At 56.5% G+C, this 27,223-nt stretch overlaps 1 protein-coding gene across 3 annotated transcripts in view; it reads right to left on the bottom strand.

Annotated features, from left to right (window-relative positions):
- The window catches only part of POC1A (POC1 centriolar protein A), a 95,341-nt gene that overhangs the window by 43,915 nt on the left and 24,203 nt on the right, over positions 1-27,223 (bottom strand). For all 3 annotated transcript variants that reach the window (XM_032650375.1, XM_032650373.1, XM_032650374.1), the window contains 5 exons: positions 26,082-26,189; positions 24,562-24,677; positions 16,743-16,876; positions 6,257-6,325; positions 3,653-3,751 (listed from right to left, as the gene is read on the bottom strand). In XM_032650375.1, the coding sequence (XP_032506266.1) occupies positions 3,653-3,751; positions 6,257-6,325; positions 16,743-16,876; positions 24,562-24,677; positions 26,082-26,189 (526 nt within the window). The remainder of the gene's footprint in view (positions 1-3,652; positions 3,752-6,256; positions 6,326-16,742; positions 16,877-24,561; positions 24,678-26,081; positions 26,190-27,223) is intronic.

The following is a 27,223-nucleotide window of genomic DNA, read 5'->3' as shown; positions in this document are numbered from 1 at the left end:
GCCCAGTGCACGGGCTGGAGTCCTTCCTCTGCAGGCTTCCAAGGAGAGAAAGCTCCCCAGCCACAGCCCTGAAATCCCTCCTCATCGCAACTCAGCCAAGAATAGAGGGAAAATGGAACCCATTATTCTCATTCTGAAGGGCTGGGAAATGGCTTTTGCTTTTCAACATGAAATGTGTCTAAAAATAAGCTGTGAATTTCAACCAGAGGTTGAAAATAGCTCTGGCAGTGAACAGAGCTCTGTTCAGAGTGGGCTCAAGGATGGCCTTCATTCCAAGAGTGGGAGTTGAATGCCACAGTCAGGGCAGGGGTCCAGGGCAGGGGCTGTCACAGGCTCACAGGGCTGCCCTTGCCATGGTCTGCCCCTCTGGCTTTAAACTGCCAAACTCTAATAGGCATGTGGTCCAGAATTCAAGATCCAGCACCTGGTCCAATGTGCTTCCTAAAATCCCCAAACGTGCAGGAGTGACTCGTGCGGCATTAGAATCTGAGACCCAGTGTGCAGACAGAGCTGAAGGGGTAGAGGCCTTCAGGTTTGAGAGCTCCTTGGGCATGGTGGTGGTGCTCGTGGGCTCTCTGAGAAGCCAAGCCACCAAATCACTCACGAGGTACTACCGTAGAGCCCGGGAAGCCCGCAGGCAGGAAGGGTAAGAATACACTCCAAGTGTAGTGAAGAAAACCAAGTTGCTCAAGGTCTTTTTTGTTGTTTACCATCACTCATGGAAGATTCCACAGTTTGATAAGCCAAACGACATTTCTAGAAAATGGGCTTGTGTTAGAAAGTCAGGCTGAGAGACCTGGGCCACAGCTGCGGGTGGGGGAGCCCAGATCTGGCCCATCAAGCAGGAGCACAGGCTCCAGAGTCCTCAGTGCCCCCCCTAAGCTCCTCCCACCATGACAGCCATGCCCGCATTCCCACCCTCCTCCTGCTGCTGCAGCAGCCCCCTTTCTGGGCTCACTCTGAGGCAAGAGTTACTGCAGTGATTCTCAACTGGGAGCAATGCTGCTCCCCAGGAGACATTTGGCAATGTCTGAAGACATTTGTTACTGTCACAACTGGGGGCAGGGGATGCTACCGGCAGCTAGTGGGATGTTCCTAAACATCCTACAATGAACAGGATTTCTTTGGGCCAAGATTCATCTGGCCCAAAGAATCGACGTGCCGAGGCTGAGAACCCCTGGGTTGCTGGAAGGATGGTAATGTGGACAGAGCTAGACGGGTGGGGGCTCCCTGAACTTACAGCTCCTGGGCTCCCTGAGGAGCTGAGACACCCCAGCCGGCCACAGAATCGGTCACCAGTACTATCTCGGCACCAGGGAAGCCCTGGTGCAGGACAGGCGAGACCATACTCGTCAGCTTGCCTTCCCAACTCAGGGGAAGACCTAGCCACTGAGCCGTGCTATACTGACTAGCTTGTCTCAGTTTGGGAAGACAAAAAAATTCTGTGTACGATGGTGATGATTGTTGCCCAACAGTGTGAATGTACTTAATGCCACTCAATTGTATGCTTAAAAATAGGCAAAATGGTGAATTTTATGTTACGTATATAAAACAAAACAAAACAAAACAGCCTCCCCAATTCTCCTCTTGACCTGGGAGTCCTGAGATCAGAGCAGCCCCTGAAAGGGTACACCGGTGGTATGCGTGTGTGGACATAGTGCGTCTGGAGGAGGACCTATAGGTCACGTCAGAGTCTCAAAGGGGCCTGAGACAAATGAGGAAAAAGCCCCAAACGAAGAATGATTTCAGCATTAACAAGTCAAGTCACTTCATAGGTTAGCAGAGGTCACCTACATCACACATGGGGTCCTCAGAGCCTATGAGTGTATTCGGGTCCCATCGTGGAAACGGAGGCTTGCAAAGAGTGGAGGCTTGCAAAGAGTGGGTGCTTTACCTGGGACCACACCCCTTCCCCAATTTGAGCCCCACGTGGTGATGCCCACTGGGCAGAGGGCCTGAGGGGAATACGGGAACAAATGGTTTTCCTGAGCCTGGCTGATGGTTCGAGCACCCAGGCCCTACCCTGCCCTGTCCTGCTGGCTTTCCCCACCCCACATCCTTCATCCTAGATTATCAGGCCCCACAGCTATGGGAAGCAAGGGTGCCCCACACCCCGTCTCTGAGCTAGGGCTGAAGGGACAAGAGGCAGCTGGTCCAAGTTACTTTCTCAATAGTTACAAGAAAAGGAGCATGGGATTCTCCCCTTGCTGGTGATTACTAACCATTCCCAAGAGACAGGTGGCAGGGCCCTCCCCCAGGGTGGGAAAGAGCTTCCAGGCAGCCCTCTGCCACCTGCAGTTTCTAGCTTACTCAGCCCTGCTCAGAGGGACCAGCATGGTGGGTCACCAGGTCCAGGCACCAGGCAGGCAACTAAGCCCCAGGTGTCTCCTCTGTGAATGAGAGCAGTAACTTTACCCACTCATCCTAATGAGGTAAGGAATATACAGGGCAGTACACGTAAAGGCCTCGGCAGGGCCTGGCTCGCCGTAAATACCCAAGTGACGGGAAGCTGTCGGGGAGTGGGCATGGACCCCAGAGGATCCCAACTCCACAGTCTGGAAGATGCCTTTCCAGGTGGAAGATGAAATGGCAGCAAGCACACCACCGTGCAACCCAGCCATCCCCTCCCCGCACCCCCCAACAAACCCAAACGCTGAGAACTGGCCACTCCTTAGCAAATGCGGTGGGAGAACAAAACCTCTGGGCCAAGGGCAACCCTTGGAAGAAAAGCTTTAAATCCCAACCTGGCCTGTTCCTAGAGGGAGCCCCAACACACAGGATGGGGTGTGGGCAGGGCAGGGCCCTCTGCTGGAGCCAAAGAAAGCCCCGGGATGGACTAAGAGGCTTCCTGGTTCTATTCTGGGCCAACCTTGACTTGCTGGGGACCTTGGGCAAGCCGCTTCCTGTTGTTCAGGCCAGTTTCCGCGTGTGGGAGAGGCCACACTGCCTCTAAGGTCCAGGAGGGAGAGATTTAAGCAGCCTGAGGCCACTGGAGCTTACAACCCTCACAGTTCCACCTCCTTGGCTTCACCGTTTATTTTAGCCAAAGCTGAATGTGACCTTATTCAGTGAGACGGTATCAGTTATCTTTTTTCCCCAAAATATTTGTCCAAAAAATATTAACTATTTTAATTCAGGAACACTGAATGCCCTTTTACCAACAAAGGTACTAAAAATGGTTTGTGGCTGAGGAACTTCCTTTCCATGGTTAAAATAAAAAAAAAAAAAAAAGGAAGTAAGAACAACAGGGCTGGGGCCCTTCCCATTTGTCCCAGCTGTGGCTTCAGGCCCCACACCCTCTAGGAACCCGACATCAAGCTCAAGGATCAGCAAAGGATGGGTCCTTCCTTTCCTCAGGCCTCAAATAACCAACGGCTTACAGCATGGAAATAGTCCCCCACCAGACGGTACAGGGCCTAGGCACCCAGCAGTGTGCGCTAACAGCCTCTTCATGTCTTATGTGTTCATTCCAGATTTGAAACAAAGCACCACAAGCACTTAAGTTTTTGGTAAATGATGAGATCTTACCAGGGTCTCTTCCCTGCAACCGGCCTAAGCCTGCAGCACCCCTACCACCCCCGAGCCCAGTGCTATTCACCATGACCCAGCCCACCAGTCACAGGGCTCAGGATATGCCTGTCAAGCCACTTACCAGAGTCCTGGAGGAGCTGGCCAGCGTGGCCGGGGGCCTCTGCACTCTTAGGACTTCTCCGTAATTGACAACATCAAAGTTACTCTTCCAAACCATTACCTGCCGAGACCAATGAGCACACAGAATCAGGGGGAGAAAAATCCCTTACCAGTCCTTCTCCATGGAGAAAATGGGCCCAGAGGCCACCCCCAAAATTCTGGGCCAGTGGTGGGATTGTGATCCCCACCTGGCACCCCACTCCCTCTGGGACCTGCCCCATCTCTGAACAGGCCCCGAGAGGATCGGGTGCTCCACCAGGATGGAGAGTCACTATCACCACTGGGCCTCTGCACTGGCTGCTCCCTGGGCCTGGCTCTGTGTAGCTGGCACTTCAGGCTGAAGTGTCTGCTCTAATACCACCTTCTCAGAGAGGCCTTCCCTGGCCCTCCTGCTAGTTGTTATCATAGCCCTCTATTTCTTTCCTTCAAGGCATCAGAGTCGGTATTTAGCTAATCTTTGTCCCTTTTCCTTGTCTACCATCTGTCTCCCCACTAAAATACAAGTTCCTTAGGGTGGGGGCCTGGCTGGCTTCACTGTGAGAAGTGGTTCAGGTACAGACTCCAGGCCAGATAACTAGGGTTAAGATCCTGGCTCCACCCCTTACTACGTGGCTCTCGGCAAGGGACTCAACCTCTCTGTGCCTCAGTTTCCTCATCTGTGAAAAGGGAATGGTCATAGTTCCCACCTCACAGGGCTGCAATGAAACTCACAGGAGACAGTCTGGCACAGACACTGGCCCCCAGGGAGAAGTCGGTAACATGTCCATTATTCTACATCCCACTGGGAGGATCTTCATGCCCTGAGGCTCCTCCAACAAAGCTGGGCAAGATCGCTCCCTGCTGGAGGGTGCAGGCCACCCGTGGCTGCACTCCTCTAGGGCCACTTCCAGGATAGCAGGAATTGTGAATCGTGGCCAGTAGTCAACTGAGGCCACAGAAAAACCAACGAATCCACATAGGATGGAAATTCAACGTGCCCTGGATGCATGCCCCATCAGGATGCAGCCACGAGCCTGGTTCTTTGGGAGGCTGCTCGCCACTCCCAGAGCAGCACCACTGTTCATTGCTCCCCAACTGATGAGCATCTAGGGTCTCTCATCTGTCCCCTTTACAAAAAGAACATCGGCACACACCCCCTTGTTTATAGGGTCCTGTGTACTGCACAAGTCTAACTGCTGAATGGTCCTGAGCCGGGGAATGGCTATCAGGAATGTGAAGAGAGAATGTCAAATGTCATTCCCAAAAGGCTCTCAGAGCAGACAATCAGAAGGCAGCCAGGGAGCTGACAGCAGCGGCTGCCCAAGCAGGGGCCAGGGTGGAGGAAGCCCTACTTCCTACCAGGTTGCCTCTTGTGCTATGTGAATTTCTTTTGCCAGGACTTTATTTATGGTGTGAATTTACTGTACTAGTTTCCCTAGTCTTCTGAGCAAGGAGCCAGGCCTCCATGCCCAGGGAAGGCTCAGGGGTTCCCTCTGCCCTCCTCCTGCCTTGTGTGGTCAGCACAGGAACCGGTGCTGGTATGGGAAGATGCCTGCCATCTCTTAGCCGTGCTGTGCCTCCAACCGCCCCCTGCTTTACTGGCAGAGACTCAACCAGAATCGGTCCATCAGGCCGGGGCTGGCGCTCACTGGGAGGTCAGCAGCACTTTACTGGGCAGAGCTGTCAGAGCTGTGAGGCCCGGGAGCAGTTGGATGAACATTCTAGGTGACACACCAGGTCACCAGTGGCTCGGAACAGCCACCCCTTCCTCCCTGCCTCAGGGAAGTGTGGTTTTCTAGACAAGTAGCACTGCACCAGAACCTGGAGAAAGATTTCCAACGGGTGGACACTTCAACGGCCCTGGAGCCTCCCAGGTGCCAGACTCTGGGCCAGACCCCAGGGACAGGGTGCCCCGCAGGAGGCAGGTAACCAGGGCTGAGCAGTCTGGGCAGGAGGCACCAGGGTGGCTGACAGGGTGACAAGGCAGGACAGGACCTCCTCACACATGTCCTTGCTCCGCAGCCCGGAGCTGGAAAATGCTGCCCCCTCAGACAGCACAGGAGCAAAGGACGGCAGATGACAGAGTGCAGGCTCTAGCGCAGGCTCCAGCTCTGCTGCAGCCGAGACTCGGTTTCCTCACCCACAGAACAGCTGAAGAGAAGGCTTGCCCCACGCGGCTGCCCTGAGGACTGAATGAGGGGTGACGCTCTTGCCATGTTGCCCTCATTACCAGGCCCACAGTAAGCATCCAAGAGTTATCTAATTATTCACCTATAATCAGGAGAAAGAAGTTCCTAAAAAAACGTTTTAACTTTCTCACGGCAACAGTAACCCAGAATTCCTACCCACTCTGGTTTGAGCTGTAAGGGTTTTGAGATGCTGCCACGCGTTGGCACCTGCAGCACTCCTGCTCTGGGGAGGCCAGGGCCCAGCTCTGGGGGCCCCACCCCAAGATCCAGGCCTCAAGATTGCTGAAAGCCACCAAGGAAGCTGGTGAAACCCAGCCTGTCCATCCCCAAGACACCTCGGCCCCCTGTTCTGTTCTGCTCAGTATCAGCTGAGACCCTTCAAATCATTCTTTACTTACTTGTTCATCAGAACCTCCAGAAGCAAAATACTCCCCCGTTCTTGAAAAGGCAACAGTGGTGGCTGGACCCTAGGAGAACAAGCCAAAAAGAGCAAACACCAAAGGTCACTCTAGATTCTCAATGCACAGGAAGAAACCAGAAGCTCGTGAGTGAGAGTGGCAGCAGGACTCAGGGCTGAGCACCTCATCCAGCCCATGCCCTCCCCAACCTTTGGCGGAGGAACTGGCAGGTGCCCAAGCATAAGCACTACTGCTGAGACTCTGGTCCCAAGCACCACTGACAAAAGCCAAGCCATGAGGTCGAGGGTTGGGCCGAAAGGAATGAGCAGGAAAGGCCACGCTGACAGCCCTATTAGACTGACATCACTGTCCTCACTTCCCAAGGAGAAGCCGGACGTCAGAGAGGTGCACTGACCTATCCCAGGTCCAGCACTGGGGCCAGAACTCAGTCCCCCTGACCCAGACCATGCCCCCCACCGCCAACCCCACACTGCAGCTGACCAGAGAAGCATGGAGCCCCGTGGAGGAGCCAATGAGCAGAGGCAGGGCACTTGGGGAGCTCAGGCGAACCAAAAGGCCAGAACCAGGGCAAGGAGGAGGATGGGGTGGGGTTACTGAAGGTGCCTCGGTAGGGGAGCAAAGTGACGTGTCCCTCTAATGGGCACATCACTTCCTTCATGTTGGGGCCTTGGGAGGAGACATGCCACTCTGGCTTCTCACGTGCTGAAGGTCCACTGAACTGTCCGAAGGGTGATGTCAGGCCTGCACCTGGCCGCACCAGTGCGCACATTCAGGCTTGGGGCAGGGGGCATGATCTCCTGGTAAAGGGCGGGGGCTCTTCCCCTCACGCCTGAAACCCACTGCAGAAAGATGCACAGAGCAAGAGTCTGCTCGGCACACCACCACACTAAAAGTTTGGCCAGAAGGAACCATTGCTTCCTTTTGGCCAAACTGTTAATGCGGCAACACCTGGCATTCCCCAAGCAAAGCCAGATATAAGAGGTTCTCGCCTAGATGATGACAGCGCGGGCTCCATCAAAGGCCACCTCAGTTCCTCCAGAGCAGGACAGGGAGCAACAGGAGCTCCAACAGCGAATATGAGGGGCCTCCAGCAGCAGGGCTGACACAGCGGTGGACCCGTGGACAACAGGAATACTGGGAAGCACTTCCACTCGGCGGCAGAAAAGACTGGACAGGTTGTGGGCTGGAAAGGGACCCGACAACACGGAGCAAGGCCAGCTTCTCCCTGCCCAGAAGAGACAGGCAGGCTAGACAGAGCTGTCCCCTGGGCCCAGGCACACTGGGCGGGAGGCAGCACGTCTGCCCATGCTTCTGGAATCTACCCACGGCTCCTCCTCTCCGAGCTGCCCATAGTGGGGGTGATGAAGAAGTACAAGGGGCCCGAAGGGGCTGGGCTCACAGCAGCCCGGGGGTCCTCTGCAGCCATCCATCAGGACAAAGGAGATCCATTCTCACTGATGGCGAACAATGTCCACTTGCATAGGTGAGTGTGCAATACCAGGAGCGCAGCATCACGGGCTGCAGGCGCAGGGCCTGGGGGTAGGATGGGAGCAGGTCGTCTGTCACGCAGATACCCTCCCAGGCGGACAGTCACCACACACTGACAGGACTTAAGTGGGGGGAGGCAATTTCAGGTGACTTACTTGAGTCTTAGAAATCTCTGTAATTTCCCATACTTTGAATTTTTTAACGAGTATAGAGCACTGTTACATTAATACAAAAACAAAACAAAACTGTTCTCATTTTGAGGAAAAACAAAGAGGGAAGACAGAAAAGGGAAGGAACACAGTACGTGGAGTGTCAAAAAAGCCAGGCTCTCTGGCTGCCCAGAGCTCATTGAGGAATGGCAGGTTTCCAAGAAGTCACAGCAACTAAGGAACCAAACAAATATTCGTGGGTCAGTCTCCTTTCCTGTTGACACTCAACACCAGATGCCAAGCTGGGGACAAGATGTTAGAGGCCAAGCAGCAGCAGGACCACTGAAGAATGTGGCCGGCAGCCCAGTTTGGCAGGGGGATCAGGACCAGAAAGCAGGTGCTAGAAGCCCTCCAGACAAGAAGAACTAGAGCCTTCCCCAGAGTCCAAGTCCCAGGAAACTCCAGGGAGGGCACGAGCGACAAGGGTGCTTAGAGGAGCTCTTGAGCGTTGAGGCCTACAGTCCTCCCCAACAGTGCCCGTTTACCAAGAGGACTGCATGGCTCCTGCACCAGGTACCTCGGTGTTCCTGGAAAGAGTGGTTTCCATGAAGGCTCCTACCCATCCACCCTGGGGCCCACAGAAGCAGTCCAGGGCACTCAAAGCACAGCCCAGAGAATGGCTGGCCCTGGGCTCTGCTGTGGGCCAAAGTCATCATGGACTGCAATGCAGACTCGGCTCTTCACTGCTGACAATCTTCAACCCAACCCTTGGTGGGCCTTCGGTGCCCCAGACCACCCAGACCCCCAGAGACCTCACCAGGCCCTCTCCTCTGCCCTTCCCATCAGCACCCTGGCCACACTGAACTGCTCACCGCTCCGCAAAACTGTGAGCTCAAGAAGGCCTCTTTCCGTGTTCTTTCTGCAGCTTCCTACATTGAGCTCTGAAACCCATTGCAGAAAGATGCACAGAGCAAGAGTCTGCTCGGCACACCACCACATTAAAAGTTTGGCCAAAAGGAACCATTCTTGGTTTTAAATAAATTCATTTAAGGCTACAAATTTGCCTCTGACTGCCATCTTAGAGCTTGGATCCCCAAAGTTTCCCATATGCAGTATTTTCACTGTCCTTCATCTCCAAATGTTCCATTTCCACTGGGATTTTCTCTTTAGCCCAGCAGTTATTTAGAAGTGAGTTCTAGTTTCCAAACCCTGCGGGCTGGGGGAGTCTCTTTTATCACCGGCAGGGATCAGTTGTGATCAGGAGTGTTCTCTGAGACTGTCCCGCCTTCACAGTGGCTGATTCCTTTCAGTCAATTAGTCACTCTTGATGCATTCGTTCACCGGCTAGGGCCAGGCATGTGGCCAAGCTGTTTCTTCCCACAGGCAAGGCCCGGGGCCTCTGCAGCGCCTCTCGAGCGGGACTCCGAGCAGCAGCTCTCAGCTGGGCCCTTGGCAGCGTGGGTCTGACCTGCCCCTGATCGCCAGGGGTGCCCACCTGCCTGAGGCCCTGGTCCCCATCTGGCTCCAGGCCAGGTCCACTGGCAGGAACGCTGCCTAGCCTCAACCAGATCCTTCCCCCCTCTCTCTCTGGATCTGGCCAGTTGGAGCCTTTTGTGAGATGATCATGGTGAGCACGGTCCCCCACCTCTCTCTCCCCCCTGACCCAGCTGCACGTGGCCCTCGAGCTCAGCTGGACTCACACCCAGTCATTTCACCACATACCGCCTCTGCGTTGCCAACCTCCAGACCCAAGGGACCCATACTGGCTGGTTCCTTCACTCTCAAACAGCAAGGCGTCAATGGAGGGGGGAAAAAAAGACAAAACAAAGGATGCCATGGTGTTTAGATCCCACAGCTCCTGACGACTCTCACTCCACAGCCCCTGCAGTTTGTCCAGACCTCTCCGCTGGCCTCACCCCCTCCGGCCTGACCGCTGTGGCCACAACAGCTACAGGGGCAAAGGCCCAGCCAGGTACCCCCACCCCCACCACGCAAGGGTTTTGATATGTTTTTCACTGGCTGCCAGTGAACAAAAAGCAACGTCACACCACCTGCCCCACGTCAGAGGTAAAAGAAGAGCGGCCATCAAACAGATACACGGAGACCAAGGAGGCCTCTGGCATGGGTGCTCTGGACTCTGACGCCCATGCTCAGGCAAAGACACCGCAACCCAGTCCACCAGGACGATTCTTCCACAAATCCCCGCGAGGGAGGCTTGGCACTCACTCGCTAGACCTGTTGTGGACTGGTGCTTATGTCCCTTTGTGGGGCCCCGCAGAGAAGGAGCGGCCACCTAGGCTGCTCCTGACCTTGGCCAAGGACACCTGTTCCCAGCCCTGAACTCTGGGCTGCCGGCAGGGGACAGGGGGTCAGGCTGAGCTCTTGGTTACTTCAGTTGGAGTAAGTGAGCTCCTCTCCCTCTTAATGTCCCCTCACTTCTCCCGGGAGCTGCTCAACCATCCAAGGCAGACCATCCAAGCCTCTCAATCAGCAAAGCGAGTCTCCAAAATGAACAACTACACAAGGGCCACAGGGCGCAGAGAAATGAGGTGGGAGGGGCCCATTCTGAGAGCTTCCTTCCTCCTGGGGCAGCCAGGGGCGGGCCACGTGCCCAGGCCGCTCTGTCCCCCTGCTGTCTCTCCTCCTAGAGGGCGAGTCCCCCTTGTTGCCACTTCCCCAGCCCCAGCCCCAGCCCCTGGCATGGCACAAGCTGCCAGTAGCATCGGCCGACCCCGTGCTCTGAGCCTGTGATTTCTCGACAACCGAGCACAGCCTCTCACACAGCTGCCCCGGGTTTGGGGCTCTGGGCCCTGGGTGATGGGTGCTCGCTCCACTGCGGGCCAGCTGAGGTTCGGGGAACCACGTGCCCACTGATCCCTGTGCGGTTCAGTCACTCCACAGAGACACGAACGCCAACTGCACAGCCGCAAACACCAGATTTAACGCCCCACCCACGCCCCGCCTACCCTCCTCTCCCAAATAGCTCTGGGGACTAAAACCAAATGAGCATGTCTCGAGATTATGTTTCGGAAAATACAGAAAAATAAATCTGTATTTCTAGCACGATGCCCCCACATTTGCCACACAAAACTATGGGGGCCTTGCTCGGGGCACAAGGCTTCGAAAGACAGCAGCCGTTGGTGGGAAAGCCCTCCCCTCTCCTGGTCTTCCCTGCGGCAAAGTGTGGGGTGAGCGGGGTGAGGAAGCTCCCGTGCACCTGACGCCCTAAGTCTGTACAGGATCCAGCAAGAAGCAGGGTCTCCCTTTCCTCCTGCTTAACTGTCCCGGTCATGGCAGATCCCCACAGCAAGACTTCCCAGAGCCTCAGAGAGGGCGCTGGCACCCCTACCCAGCCCGGCCTGTCCTCCAGGAGTCAGGCCCTGGAAAAGACCCGATGGGCGGGACTAATAAAGGGCAACGGAAGCAGACCTGTAGACCAAGGCAGCAGCAGGCCGAACCCACTCAGGACAGCTGGTGCGGACAAGCTGTCGGGGAATCACTACAGCCCACCCACTGTGGGACGGATTTTAGGAGTTGTGTGACAAAAGAGAAGCCAGAGCAAGAGGATGTTCTGGGGCAGATGAGAACAACCCTCAATAAAATAAGAAGCCAGAGAAACCCTCCAGAGACTCTGTGGGTGAGTGGGAGGAGGGGAAATGGGTGAGCCCCATCCCAGAGGGGGAGGGGCTGAAGGCTATGGCCCTGTGCCCATCAGTGGGCGTTAAGTCATCAGAGCCCCCTAATATGTACTCAGTTTCCTAACAAACATTACCCATCCATGGTGCCAGGTCCATGCCCATAACAGAAACTTTAAACAGCCTTTTAAAGAGCTCTCATCTAGAACAGCATGGGGTCATTTTCCAAGAGCTGTGCAGGACAGGGACCGGCATCTGTGAGGACATGTCTTCTCCCATTATGACAGATATGGGCATCGTTCTTACAGAGGAGGAAAGGCTTGGCAAAGTCAAGGTCTTGCCCACTGTCACAGGCTAAGAGGTGGAGCCAGAATGGTTTGACCCCAACGTCCAAACCCTTTCCTCCCATTTGTGGTCCCCCAAGGCTCAGGCTTTTCTGGCTGAACAAGATGGGAGTGTCCACCATTTTTCTAAACCAGAAACAGGTGGGTACAAGCTGTTCATCCCTGGAAATGTTGGGGTGTTTCCTTAGAAATCTGGGCATCAGACAAGGCTGTGAACCCTCCCCAACCGAACGTATCCAGCAGGTGGTCTCAGTCAAAGCAGCTGGCAAAGGTGACCGGTGCAGGCTCTTTTCCAGCCCAATCACTGAGAGAGAAATCACCCCGGTGTCCCCAGTGGCGGAGGAAGGAGGACAGTGCACCATATCCAGGCTGGCAGTGCCTGCCTGCCTGCTCTGTCCACTCTCCATCCGGATGGGCAGATTTGTCTGGAAGCAGAGGGCGACCCAACCTCTCAGCCCCAACAGGCTCCTCAGCCTGTCCCACCCCCCTGCCCTGGCAAAGATGCCAGTGTCTGCTCGGCTTGAGTTTGGAAACCTGCCGCCCCTGCACAGCAGGGGTAGCAGGGCGGTGAGGGGCCAGGGCCCGTGTGGGGTTGGAGCCAGCAAAGGGCCTGCTCAACTCTCTGGCCTGTTCCCCAAATCACCTGGAGACATCCACCCTGTGGAAGCCTCTGAAGAGCCACATGAGCCCCAGCTGCAGCCAAGGAGCTGTTTCTGGGGTACAGCACACGTGGCGTCAAGCTCCCACGGGGCAGGAGCCTCACTCAGCCACCAGCCACACCCCCTGAATGGCCCTTTGTGGCTCAGAGTCCCAAAGCCAGGACTGCAGGGGAGAAGCACTAGAATCCTTCAGGCTCACAATAAACTTGTAACTGCCGTCCAGCCCCAGCCCCACAGGTAAGCCGGCCTCACATGGGCGATGGAAGTGTGACCAATCACATGCACGCCAGAGAACCACCAAACTGCCGGCATGGTCAGACTCCTCGGGGCACAAGCTGTCCTCAGTGCCAGCACGTGGGCCCAGCCCACACTGGGTGATCCTGATCTCAGCTTTGCACTTGGCATGTGCCTGTCCTGGTGCCCCTATGCCTTTAGGAAACAATGAGAGACTTCTGGCCTCAACTCAGGCAAGAGAGCTTCTACCCAACAGCATGGCCTCCCCTGACCCTTCCTCACTTTTCCCCCAGTGGGGCTGGCTCAGGCCGGCCCTCTCACAGGACACGGAGACACTTCCCTGCCACACACAGAGCCCCCTCTCCTGCTCAAGGTCTGGCTCCCCGCAGCACCAGCTCCCTGTGGCAGGCTCCTCTCGGCTGGCCTCTGACCCCCGGCCTGCACTATCTCTTCTCATAAGCGTGGACCTGGAGGCCTGAAGGGGTGGCTGCTCCACGTGGCAGAACAACTCAATAGCCCTCCCTCTACGGCTCCCTCGGGGCTATGCCTGAGGGCGGTTACAAGGAGGTCCTCCAAGTCCAAACCAAAGCTTCCTGGGGATTCCTCTCCTGCTGGACCAGAACGCCATCACCTAGCAGCAAGGCTGGAACACAAGAAGCTATGAGGCCCACTGGCCTCCTACACAGACCAGTGATCTGAAAACAAGAGTGAGATCACAACTTCTAAAAGCCATACATATGAGGTCAGTGGGTGTGGTGGAAACTGCAGATGTGGGTACGCATTCCAGGTCAACAACCCTGAGCTGCACGAGACCCCCTACACGTCCAGATCATTCTCTGGACCTCGGTTCCCCCGCCAGGACTCAAAAGTGCTTTCAAATCTGTCTTCTCATCTGGGGGACAGAATCCCTGGGCATCTGGGACCACTTGGGAGCTGTGGGCGCCACAGGCTTCAGGAAGTGGCTGGTGACAGCTGTGCTTGGTGAGGCCCTCACTACCTCCTGGAACAGAATGTGGAAGCTCCAGTCACCAAGGAGTGCAGCTGTGCATCTTCCTGGAAGGACGGGACAGGGAGGGGACTTCACGAGCGGGAGAGCCTAAGAGGACCAGACACTGCACAGAGCATCTGGGCGGGGCTTCAGCCCACTCCTCAGCCCGTGGTGCAGGCCCTCTCCCTGTGGCTTGGCAGGGGCAATACATCCTCCGAAGGGGTGTCAAAGAACTTCTTCCTGGAGCTGAGCCACTCTGGCCCGACAGCATGTCACAAACCCTCATAGGTCAGGGACATTTTCGGAGCACACTGCCTCCCAGTGACAATACAGGCCCAACTTCCACAGATTTGTCCCCTCGGGGAGAGCAAAGCTGCTCCCGCTCCCGGCCCAGATGCCCGCCCACACTAGGTATCTGGTCCAGCTGGCGGACTGATTTTAACAACTGCCCGAATCAAGGCTGCTCAACTGCACTCTCCTTCCTTAGGAAGCCACCCTTAGCTGACTTTGAATCGCCCCAAACCCAAGGGCAGAGTCAGACCCAACAAGGAGACACAGCAAACCCTGGCAGACTGGGGCACAGAGGGGGGACTCGGTTTTGCAGCTCCCCTCACACACACACACCACGTACTTGCCTTCCGACATCAGCCCAGAGACCAGACTCTTCGAGACTCTGTGCCCAAAAGAAAGCGCCCTGGAGGCAGAGAGGGCAAAGGAAGTGGGCCAGGTCTGCCCACGTGGCCCGCTGGAGAACCCAGCACTGAGCTGCCACCGGTGAGTGCATGGTGGTCTCACTATAGGTCTTGAGAAAGAGGAGGAGGAGAAAGGGAGAGATCAGCTCTCCAGGAAGAGGAGAGGGGTTAAAGCTAGCATGGGGCTCTGGCCAGCTCCTTCCTCCCAGAATTGGTCTGCGGAACCCCGAGGAAGCCAGGCCCTGGGGCTCCCACACCCTGCACCCCACAGTGGGGCTGTGTTATGGGTACTCCAGGAAGAAGAGCCCCTAAGACCCATGGCACACCAATGCTAAGTTTCTGTATTTGATAGGGACTTTGGGGAGTTGGAACAGAAACAAATGTGAGCCTCACACTCCAACTCCCACTTTCATCTGAGCGGGGAGAAGCCTACCCTGCTTCACCCAACCCTCCAAGTACCACCCAAGACTCAACCTGCCTCTCCTGGTTTCCTAACACATCTCATGCCACCTCGGCTCTGCTGATGTCCCCAGAGAGTCCCCTGCTTCCCAGGCCATGAGCCCCAGGGGGTGGGACCACGACATCCATTTCATACCCCTGGCGCCCAGCCTGGTGAGCTGGGAAGCGGATGATGAATGGACAAACGGACGGCAAGATGAACAGAGGTGAGCTCACTTCTCCTTCTTCCCCCTTCCTCTGGGCACTGCGAGTTTGGTGCCCTGAGGAAGAAGTGATTTCTGAAGCCATTTCCCGTTCTCCACACCCCCAAACCACTGCTGTCCCTCATCCTGTCTCCCATAGTTCCAGGTTCAACAGCAGATAGGCAACTGCGCGGTTTCTCTTGGCCCCTGTCTCACTTCTCCGGGAGAACAATGTCCACAGGTTTCCCATATGTGCTGATGCTGGGCCCGAACACAGGAATGGCCTTTTAAATGCCGCATTCAAGCCTTCTCAGGCTGAGAGGTGAGTCAGCTGTCTAAAGAATGTCCACAAGAAAGGAGAAAGTGCTCGGCGATCACTTGGTACGCACCTGCCTGCACAGTGTTTCTGTGCATTGCTTTTCCTTCGTTTTCGTGAGAGCAGGAGAGGTAGCAGCGTTCATGTGGTTTTCAAACGCCCTCCGGGTTATAAGATCCGAAACTGGTTACGTGTGAATCTAAGTAACTACTTGCCAAAGGGCTAACAAAGGTGGCGCCCCCACAGGCTGACAATAGGAGCAGCGATCACGCCAGTGCAATGGCCATACATGGCACCTAGATGTGTCGACACCAGGGGAACAGGCCTGCTGGTCCTGCACACCAGACATTTCTCTGACAGAGGACCAGGGGTCACCATAGGCTGAGGGCAAGCGGCCTCCAGGTCCCAAGGAAGCAGAAGAAAAGGCCCATGCCCCCACTCCAAGCCATGGCCAAGGCCCCTTGTGCTCTGACTCAGATGGCAGTGGGATCCAGAGAGCCCTGGGCTAGACGCCTCACACCTAGCTGCTGGCCCAAGAGACATGAGCAGCCCAGGGCCTCCCTCAGCCCTCAAGAGCCTGTCCCCACTCTCCATCCCATCTTCCCCTGCTCATGGGTGGAGAAGTGGACAAACTGAAATGCTCTGGTCTCTGCACCCGTGACCCACTTGGGTGTGGCGACCACGCCCCAGCAGGAGACAGCTCAGCCACACCCAGGCCGGCTGTAGGGGAGAACCGCAAGCAGCCCACCGCCCACTGGGCCCCGTGCCCAGCTACTGCCCACATAGGGGGCCAGGGCACTGGATGTGTTGGTGAAAGATGCTCAGAGAGAAGGCCTCTCTCCCTCGATTCAATTCTAGGAATTCCCCAATGAATGTGCGGGGAGATTTCCCTCCTTCACACCCGCCTCTGCAAGACACCTGTTGTTTCTGCCTCCAAAGGGCCCCAGAAGGCCTGATGGCAATTCAGGGCATGAGTTCCAGGGCTCTACTCAACTGCTGGACCAAGTGATGCCTGAGGTCACTGGGGACAGATTCCATTCAGCCCCTGGGAAAAGTCTGTCAACCATGTCCAGAGGCCTCCGTTCCGACCCCCTACCCAACTGAACCCCTGTACTCCCTTCTCAGCTGCAGCACCAGGCCCAGCACTTCTGCCAGAGGTCACAGGTCTTGTGGGTAGGAAACCTGCTTCTGCACCTCACCCCAATGTGCAGTCTGCGAGGGGACCACAGAACCCCTCCATCGGGCTCCAAGGGAAGGGCCACCTCAAGACAGCGCCTCCACCCCACTCCATGCTACTCAGCCCAGGCTGATGCCCTCACCTGATGTCCATGGAGCGTGTAGAGCAGCCGGCCCTCCATGAGGTCCAGGATCTTCAGGGTTGAGTCACTGGAGGCCGTGACCAAGTAGTTTCCCGACGGGTGGAAGGAGAGGGCGTTCACCGCCGCACTGTGCACTGGAGGAAGGACGTCACTCAGATGGGCTGGGAGGCCCACGAAGCCAGAAGACAGGCCAGAAGGCTCGGCACAGGTCTGGGCCGGGGTGGCCATTGCCCAGAGCCGCTATGAAGAGCCCCACAAGGACCTCCCAGGAGAGCAGCACAAACAAAGGACAGGAGGAGACTCATCCAGAAATGAGGGCAGGCAGCAGGAGACGCAGGGCAGGCGGGAGCACGTGTGGCAAGGCCAGGGAGATCAAGCTATTCCTCCGCCTCTCCCTCCTCACCAAGCAGTCAAGCTAGAGCCGAACAGAGTGCTCAAACATAACGCTCAATCTGTCTCACATGCTGCTACGTCAGGGAAACCGAGTCGAAAAGAAAACCCCTGGAAATGCCAATATGATGCCCCTGCCCTGGGGGAAAGGATGGGCATGGGAGCAGGCAAGAAAACAGCTTAAGACCCGCTCTCAGGAGCCAGTTAGGCCCGGGTTCCAATCCCAGCCTCCTGACTGACCCACCCCAGGACCCTGAGCGAGCATCTTCACACACTGAGCCTGTTTCTCCTTCTGTGGCACAGCACCCACAAGTTAGGGTGTTGTAGGCATGCTGCCAGGTGAAGCCTGAGGCCTCTGTACAGAGTGAGCCCTGATGTCCCTTTCTGCTACCCCTGGCATCCCATGCTACTCCAGGTCCTGTCATTTAACCCACTCGACAGCTCAAGCCCATCCACGATTCTTCCCCACTGCTCCAGCCCAAGCCCCACCATCCATGCTGGTGTCCCTCGCTCTCCAAGATCTGGCCACACCAGCCCTGTCAGCTCCCTGGCTGTGGGACCTTCCCACCCCTTGTTCTCCCTGGGCCTGGAAGACTCTTGCCCGCCTCTTCCCCAGACCCTGCAGCTCACTCACTGCTCAGTCACCCCCTCAGGGAAGTCTCCCCTGACCTCGCCATCAGGGTCACCCCCTTGTTTGGTCCCTCCGGAAGCACCGTGAGTCTCTTCACAGCAGGGTTTTTACATTTATGTGCAGCTATTTGGTTCCCGGCTGGGTCCCCCATGAGACGATGTGCTCCATCAGGCAGGGGGCTGTGTTGGGTCCTTGGCTCCTGGCTCAGTGCCTGACACTGAGCGGGACTCAAAAAGCAGTTGGTCAGTAGGTGAACTGGACCAGGCAGGCCACATGGGGACATCAACGTAGAGTAGCTGCTGAGGAAGACCCAGGTGCCTTTGTACCCATTAACACAGGCCTCGTGAGCAAAACCACAGGGGCTAGGATAACCATGACCCCGCCAAGTCAGAACTGCCACAAACATAAAGGCAAATTCTAAAATCAACCCCTCATCCTGGCACCGTGAGACTGCAGGAACCACTGCTGGACCAGTAAACACACCCACCACGAAACGGCCCTCAGTAGAGCTGACAGAGGTACACGGAGCCCCCCAGACACCAGGTCAGCCGATGTGCAGACGTGTCGGGGAGTGTGGATTCACGTTCCCAAGATACTTAGGGGAGACACTAGGGCTTTACATAATACGATCTTTAGGTCTAAACACTCTCTCAGCACCAGGAACTCCAAGAGACGGCCTGGAGCAGGGCTGATGGGGTCTCCAGAGCCAGCTCCTGGAGGCGGAGTCCAGAGCCCCACGGCCAGACGCTCTCCCACACTCAGGGCCATGAGGCAGGGGGCGGCACCCTCAGTGTTTACCAGAAATGGGGGCATGGAAAGGACAGAAAAAAAGCCAGAGCCGACCCCAGCAGAACTGAACAGGCACCAGCCACAAGCAGCAGCAGAAAGAACGTTAGTGGCGCACAGGGTGTGCCCGTGACTCCCCACGTGTGGGGGGCACACCCACGTGTGCAGACCCAGAGGAAGGTGTGGACAGAAGCTCCAGACACAGAGCAGGGGTGCTCTCTGGGGAGGACAGGAATAGGGGGACTTTTAATTATTACTCTACATACTTCCAGAAAATATTTCTTCAGCATTAGAATATAGTCACTATGATTATACAACTGAGCAAATGATAAAAAGTGAAGCCTTCCCTCCCCCCAAACGAGTGTGTCACGCCTGGGGAGAAGGAGACCCAGGCTCTGCAGGTACTTCAGGCTGTGCTTCTATAGTCTGCGAGCTAGTGTGTGCTCCTGAGGGGCTGGCTGTGCTCGCCAGAATGCTGGTTCACAGCTGTGGTGAGTGGGGGTGGGAGAGGGGCACAAACACTGCGAGATCCCCCTGAGGGGTCCCGCCCACCCCTGACCCCTCAGCCCACAGTAGGACAGCTTTGAGAGGCAGCTGCCCTCCATCTATCTCACCACGCCCCAATCTCCCCTTGGGCCTCCTTAGATGCTGCTCCTGGCGCATCTGCCTCACGGAGCCTGGAGAAGGGCGCGCTATTCTTGCTTCTGTAGCTCCTGGCAGCCTGTGCTGGTATGAACACCCCCCAGCCCCTCCCCGAGACAAAGCTGGCAGGGGACAGCCAGCAGCAGCGTGGATGTGGATCGGGGGAGGCAAGCTCAGGAAACACAGGGCTTGCCCAGCACCAGCAGGGCGGCAGGGGCAGGGCGTGGTTACCAGCCAGGTTCTCCCACCTGGTCAAGCCCACCCAAGGGAGGGAACCGCCGCCCATCCCCCCAACCGGCCCAGGGAGGGGTGCCCAAGGCCCTGCTCCACTATTAATGGCAGAAATAGCTAAGGCCTCTTGGCTGGGGTAGAAATATCTGGAACCACTTACTCCAAAACAGGGCTCAGCCTGGCAAGCCAGGCTTTCGGGAATGTGCCAGCCCCACCTTTCCCCACTCGCTCTCCTGCCTCACCCACCGGCCCCACCAGCCTGGAGCAGCCTCTCTGGCTCTGCCGAGGGTGGGGCTGTACCAGGGAGGCCTCATAGAATCAGCCCTGCGTGACAGTCTCCCACGGAGGCCCGGCTGCCCCACGAGGGGGTGAGCCGCCCATCACGAAGCCCTGAGCAGTGACGGCACACAGACAATCCACTTTTCACCAAGCTCAAAGTTGTAGGCCCTCTGCCTAGCTCCATGGCAGACATGGGTGACAGCTGATGGCAGGCTGCCATTTGGGCACGATGTGGGCTACACCCCACCCCCACCACGACCCCAAAGAAGGGACTCCAGCTCAGGGTCAGAGATGTACCAGCGTCAATGTTCTATAGGTCACCAGGATGCCAGGGAGGGTGGGACTGAGGCCACTGCAGACCCTGCCCCCAAGTACTGGGAACGGGCCACAGCCTGCGGGCAGCAGGTGGCCTAAGGAGAGACCTGGCTATCCACAAGCTGCCCGCACAGCTCTGCTTGTAGAACCCTCAGCAAATCTGGCCCACTGCCCAATGGGTTCCAAACTGGCCATGGGGCCCACAGAGACCCACAGGTGCCCAAGGTGCCCAAGCAGGAGGTCTCCTTCTGGGGCAGGCCACGCCAGCGCCGAGCCCCACCACATGCCCACCACAAGGGGCTCGGCTTGCTCTGCCAGGGTGGCCTCTCAAAACGCACAACTGGCATTACTAGTGACACAGTGGCTGTGGGCTCACAAGAGGCTATGGGTTCACACAGTGAAGGTGCTCTGACACCAGCAGCAAAGGACACTCCAAACAGTCATCTCGTGAATGTCGTAGGAACACCCGCTCAGGGATGGTGGGTGAGAGCTGCTGAGTTGGCCAGAGGAGGTGGGACGGTACACTGCCTCCTGATCAACCCTTTCAGTCTCCAAACACCAAAAAGGGTGCAGGCCTGCCCTGCTGGTTGCACAGCGGCTTTAAAACCCTCCGTGACCATGTCTGGGGTAGAGAGGGGGTCCAGGGACGTGCTAAGGACCAGTGGACAAAGAAGCTGGGACTCTGAGCTCTAACTGGAGTTTCTGGAGAGAGCCAAGCCAAGCCCTCTCGGGGGCCTCAGGCAAGTAAATGACTAGAATCAACACGGTGAGAGGAACCTATAGCCTCCCAGCTGCGTGACCTGGGCAAGCCTCAAACACCCCATCTGTGAAATGGGGAGTAGCCCTGCCCTGCTGACCACTCAGGCCTGTCCCTGGATAATGAACCCACACGTGCTTGGAAACGGCAAAGCACATTAAGGGATCCGGGACAGAGCTGCTGCTGCTCAGATGTCTCAACAGTCTTAGTGTGGGCTCAGAGCATACGGAGCCTAACCCACCTCCGTGCGGACTGGCACTCCCGGGGCTCCAGTGCCCCACCAACTCCTTGCTGAATTGGGAAATCAGAACTGCTCCCTGCAGTGATAGGCCAGAGCAAGAAACTCCTCGCCTGAGACAAATGGTGCCAGCTGCCTGCTGTAGCCCAGAGTGATTCCAACAACCCAAAATGGGACTGGAAGTGCCCTCCACGGAGCAAGATCATGGCGGCTGGCCACAGGCTGGCTGCGCTTGCTGGCCACACGTTTGCAGTATCATGAACCAATTTCTCTCAGAAGAGCCCAACAGCCTTATGCGCCCAAAGCCCAATCAGGAAAGACACTGGATGTCACTGTCCTTAAACACTTCCGCCTGGGTGTCCTAGGGGTCAGGGATAGAAAACAGCTCACGTGCCTGCTACTGGGGGGCTGGGAGCCCTACTTGGGCAATCAGCTTCCCAAGAGATCCCCCGGCACCTCTTCTGGGTGGGGGGACAGCTGCTACTCAGGGGCTAGGAGGGTCTCTCAGGTAGAAGGTTCTGCCACGGAGCTCTCTAGGGGAGCTGCTGAGCACACCTGACCAGGTCCCTCCCCAGCAAACAGGGTGAGGGCTGTCCCCCCCAACCAAGGAGCTCAGACCTGCCAGGCTCTCCTTGAGCCCCGGAGGCTGAGCCCAGAGGTGGTGGGATGAGTCTGCTGCCTTGTGAATACCCACCGTGTGCCATGCATTGGGCAGGGAGCTCAGAGGGAACCGGGTTATTTATGGGATACTCCAGGCCCCCTGAAGCCTCTGGTCTCTATTAGGGGTGGCTTAGGAATAAGATGCTGCAGGCTCGCTGAGTGGCTCTATCACAAGAGGAAAGGACAGCAGCAAAAACAGACTGAAATCTCACTGTGCAGCCTGTCAGCCTCATGCACCTCAGGTCCCCTCAGGACTTGACCTCTGATGCTATCCGAGTCCACCCCCACCCCTGGGCCCTGCCAGTCACTGATCTCCCACCGCCACCCACTGCCAAGCCTGCTCCCCCAGGAATCTCTCCCCAGCACCCTCCACTCTCAACTGCTCTGCATCATGCCGCCCCTGACCACCCTCTTTAGGAGACCCTGCTTTCCTTCAGTCCCCTGGCTCTGCTCTCCTCAGCCCTCCATCACGGTTTTCTAAGCGGGCTCCCCCTGCTCACTCTGGCTGCTTGTGGACCTTTTTCTTCCACAGCCCCTCAATCACAGGGATGCAGGGTGTGGCCTTCTCACACCCCAGATCCCTAGGCCCAGCTGGCCCCTCCACCCCATAGCATCAGCTTCTGCCTCTATTCAGTCTCCAAAACCCACCCCATGGGCCTGACCCCTGCCCCACTCTGATGCCCAGCTCTCACCCGACATCGGGCATTGACAGCCCACCCACCAGTCACCTAGGCACATGGCTTCCTACCCAAGCAGGCTCTCAGCACTGCTGTCCTCTCAGATGCCCCTCACCCTTTCACCTGTCCCAGCACTTCCAGCCAGGCTGCATCTTTGGGACCCTGGGCTAGAGCATGGCATTCAAGGCCCTCCCCCACAGGTACTTGTTGCTGCACGTCGCCAACACCAGACCTAGGTTCCTGATCCATCACAGGTGGGTCTGGACTCTCCCAGGGTCACCTGGAGATTCTCTTCACCAGTATCAAGATATATGTGGTACAAACCACGTACCCAGTAGTGTATTGTAATTCTCATGTGGATTCTCCCATCAGATCCTCACAAACCCCATAAGGCTGGCTACCACCAGCCCTTCACAGACAGGAAACAGAGCCCGTACTCCTAACTACTGCTCTGCCTCATCACCTCCCTTCCTGTCTCTCCCTGTCCAAGTCCTCCCTCCTGACCCCACACTCAGAGGTGGCCTTCCTGCCCAGCACTCCTCTGCACCTCCCACCTTCCACCCAGCCAGCTATCCAGATGTACCCAGTCTCCAACTCAGGCCTGGCCCAGAGCAGGAGGAGAAAGGCCTCTGAGTGTGAAGGAGAGGAGGGAGAGGCGTGGTCTCCAAGTAGAGGGCAGACCCTGCTGGGGCTCTGTTCAGGAAGCCTCTGTCTGAAACAGCATCAGTGACAAACCCCAGGACTCCCTGTTGAGAAAAGAACCATTCTCATGGCTGGCCCCTGCCACCTAGTGGTGGTGTACAGTACTGCAAGCCTGGACCAACTGGGCCCACCTTGCTGGGAGACCAGACCTCCTGACTGAGACTCAGCATCACTGTCATTGTCACTAACACTGTGCCTGGTTCCTGTTTTGTGTGAGGCACTCTGTAAGTTCTTGTCATGGACCAACTCATCACCCTCCCAACACCACCTAAGAAACAGGCCTTATCATTGTGCCAGGGGCCCAGAGAAGTCAAGTAACCTGCCCAAAGTCACACTGCTAAAAATGCTGAAGCTGGGTGCAGAGCCACCCTCCACCATGTGCTTTTCAAGACCAGGATCCACTCCCCCTTCTTGGAAGATCTGTTCCTTCAGTTACCCCAAGAAAGTCCTGGCCTCAAACATCTGAGAATTGGAAGGGCTTGTGGGGGGTGTTAAGGGAAGAGCTCTGAACCCCACGCCCCACACTTTTCTCCAGATATGTCCTTCCCATTTTCAGGTGTGAATTTTGGAAGTGAGCCCATGGACTTGAAACTTAATCTCAAGTCAACAACCGCAGTTCTTTAAACAATGCCAGCTCTGACTCTCCCTGGTCTCCGCCCTGAGCCCCCAGGCCTGCCCACCCATTCTGCCCCTTGCACAACTCCCAGTTGATGGTGACTCCCTCACCGGCTCCCTTCCCTGGGCCCCATCCCCACAACTGGGGTGACTTAGGACTCTGCCCAGTCATACCTGCTCTGAGGCCAGTTCCATATCCCAGTACCTTCAGCTCTCTCATCGTAAGCTCACCCAAATCTGCCCCCACTCCCACCTCCCTCCTGCAGCCCAATACCAGCCCACGTAGACAGCCCGCTGCCCTGCCTTCCAAGGGCTATAATTAAATATATATATAAATAAGGGGGCACAGCACCAGGGCTGGCTTCCAAGCCTGGCCCCCTACCAAGTCGACCCTCCATATGGCTCATGGCTCCACATCTGTGGAGGACACTGTGGAACCAGAGGTGGCCAAGGTCCCACCAACACTGACCTCTTTTGACAGACCTGTCTCCTTCACCACCTCCAGGGCTGTCACCTTGGCCCTGGAGGACAGAGCCTCCATTACAGGGGGAGGTGAGTGGCATCGGCAGCCCCTGAGAAGTGCCCCTAAAGAGGAGCCCTGGCCAGAGCCCCACTGAGAGCCCCCATCTGGACCGCAGTGTGCATGAGGTTCTGCCACCTCGTAAGTGGGCACCGAAGGGCTGGTGGATGCCAGTTAGCACCACGCTCTATCTCCGGGCCAAGGTTCCTGGACAGCCACGCCACAGACTACCCACCCCTGAAGATCCCAACAGACCCAGGACTCCCCCCTAACCCCAAGCCAGCCACAGCTGTCCTCAGGCCCACTTAAGCCCCGCAGCCAAGAGCCGGACACCCGGCGTGGCACAGTCCCACTGCAGCCGCTCGGGGACACTCACACTGATAGTGCTGCAAGAGCCGGTGAGTCCGCACGTCCCACACCTTCACCGTGTTGTCCATGCCGGCGGCGGCGATGCACGTGCCACTGGGGTGGAAGTCCACGTAGGTGACAAAGCTGGAAAGGGGGCCACCGCATGCTGTAGGAGGTCTGCCCCGGCTCAAAACAGACCCCCAAACATCCAGCACATCCCCATCGCCACACACCTGCTCACACTCTTCCCTCAGCCCAGAATACCTCCCTATTGCCCTGTATCTTTACCAGGCGGCCAAGGGAGAACAAGAAGGAGAGGGTGAGAACAGAGGCTAGCAGTGACCTGAGGGGCACTTACCAGGGAGCAAGTCTCAGCACCAACTTCTAAATGCGAGCAGAGAAAGTGGACTTCAGACCAAAGGTCAGCCAGCTGCTCGGGTGCTTTCAGTTAGAGCTGGTGCCCCTACCAGAGCAGGAGGCAGGGCCACCTGAGGCCCAGACATCAAGGGCCAGCAGGGTCCCAGAACCACTGGCTCACCTATTTCTAGAAGACAAGCCAAGAGCCCTCGATATACTCATATGTGACACCCAGGCTGGTATCGTGGCCAGCCCTCAGGAGGGACCCTTACCTGGGGCTCCCAGCCTAACAAGGGGCAGACGCTGAGGTTCATCTAGGAACCCAGATTGGGTGGGTCCCTGCTCAAATGCAGGCTCATCCCTCTCAGTGATGCAGCATGATATGAACAGCCACCATCCACTACAAGACCTGATTAGCCTTTCATTTATAAAGTCATCACCAAGGAGAACATCCTTTTGGGGGTCTGGGTTCAACTTCTTTAGACAGACGTGTCACAATTTTGAGAACTAGAAAGTGAAGGGAAAAGAGAGGCCTTGAGAGTTTCATGCCTTTACCTTTATCTTTATTCCTATCCTGCCCCTAGGTTCTTCATAAACATTTTTCTTTTTTTTAGATTCCACATATATGTGTTAGCATACGGTATTTGTTTTTCTCTAAAACACAGACATAGAGAATGGACTGGAGGACACGGGGAGGGGGAAGGATAAGCTGTGACAAAGCGAGAGAGTGGCATGGACATATATACACTACCAAATGTAAAACAGCTAGCTAGTGGGAAGCAGCTGCATAGCACAGGGACATCAGCTCGGTGCTTTGTGACCACCTAGAGGGGTGGGATAGGGAGGGAGGGAGGGAGGGAGAGGCAAGAGGGAGGAGATATGGGGATATATGTGTAGTTGACTCACTTTGTTATAAAGCAGAAACTAAGACACCATTGTAAAGCAATTATACTCCAATAAAGATGTTCAAAAAGAGTTTCGTGCCTTGAGGTTAAGCACTCTTACTGTTTGTGGGGATGGGGATGAGGCAGAAACTTCCACCCACAAGCGAAAAGATACAGAGCCAGGGAGCAGCAGAGACATGGCGGTGGGCCCCAAGTGCCGCCACTGGAGGCCACTAGGGCCTCTTCGAGCCCAGGTCTATGCTTTTCTCGAGCGCCTACAAGTGGAGGACAGGGTCTGGGGACTCACCTGCCGTGCTCACAGTACGAGTGGACACACTCCCGGCTGGTCTTGTCCCACACCTTGACAGTCTTGTCGTCACTGGCAGACACGATGAGCCGCCCATCCGGGGAGAACCTGAACCAGGCGGGGCACAAGTCACATCACCAGTCAACAGACATCACGGGCACCACACACCATCTTCCACAGTCACCCTTCCTGAGCTGCCCACCACCTGACCTCAGGAACCCACCTGGGCCACATGCCCTGCTCTGACCCTCAGTGATCCTGGGCAAATGCCTTTCTCTCTGCAAGATGGGTCAGAAGGGTGCCTACCTCCTGGTAAGCAGGTAGGCAATAGCGTCGCACACGAGGCCCCCAGCACTGCACATGGCAACATGCGTGCTGACTGCTGGTACTTGGCATCATTATCCTGTTCCCAAGTGCCCTGAATCCACATCTAACTCTGAGAGTGGGTCAGCAAAACCAACCTGCTAACAAAAAAGGAGTGGAGGTTCTGGGGACCCACCACCAAAGGCCTGGTGTGAGTTCAACACTTGTTTGCTGGCGGGGCCCCTCCTATTCTCAGGAGCCCAATGGTGAGGGCCTCTCAAGAGTAATCAGGGACCTCCCAGGACAGAGGAACGAGGGCCCTGGAGAACAAGTAACTTCATGGGGTCCCCAAAAGAACACAGCTCAACAGTTCCCAACCTCTGACTCCCATGGTTTCCCAGTGTCCCCAGACACCCCATCCTCTTCCTCCAGAGCACAGAGATTCGACATGTGAGATCTCTGTTGAAAGGAACAGAATAAGCTAGAAGCAGGCACAGCTGTGTCCGCAATTCTTAGACCTTGAAAGGTGCTTTGAATCAGCTGGCCCCCATCCCCACGGCACTGGCCCCCACACCAAAGGGAGAACCGGCTTCCAGACCAACCCCTCTCAGAAGCCTGGGCCCCCATCTGGCAGCTCTGAAGCAAAATCAACCTCTGAGGAGCAGAACGTCCTCAGAGGAGAGTAGGCAAGCCTTAGTGCCAGACACTCGGCTTCCAAACCCAGCTCTGCCACTTACTCCCAATGTGCCCCACGGCAAGATACTACACTATTCTGAGCCTCAGTTTCTTCATCTGCAAAATGGCAACAATGCCACCTACTTGCGGGACTGCCATGAGGA

Source organism: Phocoena sinus, chromosome 11, assembly GCF_008692025.1.
Source record: "Phocoena sinus isolate mPhoSin1 chromosome 11, mPhoSin1.pri, whole genome shotgun sequence".
Classification (NCBI taxonomy): domain Eukaryota; kingdom Metazoa; phylum Chordata; class Mammalia; order Artiodactyla; family Phocoenidae; genus Phocoena; species Phocoena sinus.
Note: the sequence above shows the minus strand (reverse complement) of the source record. Positions and strands in the feature narration are given on the sequence as shown.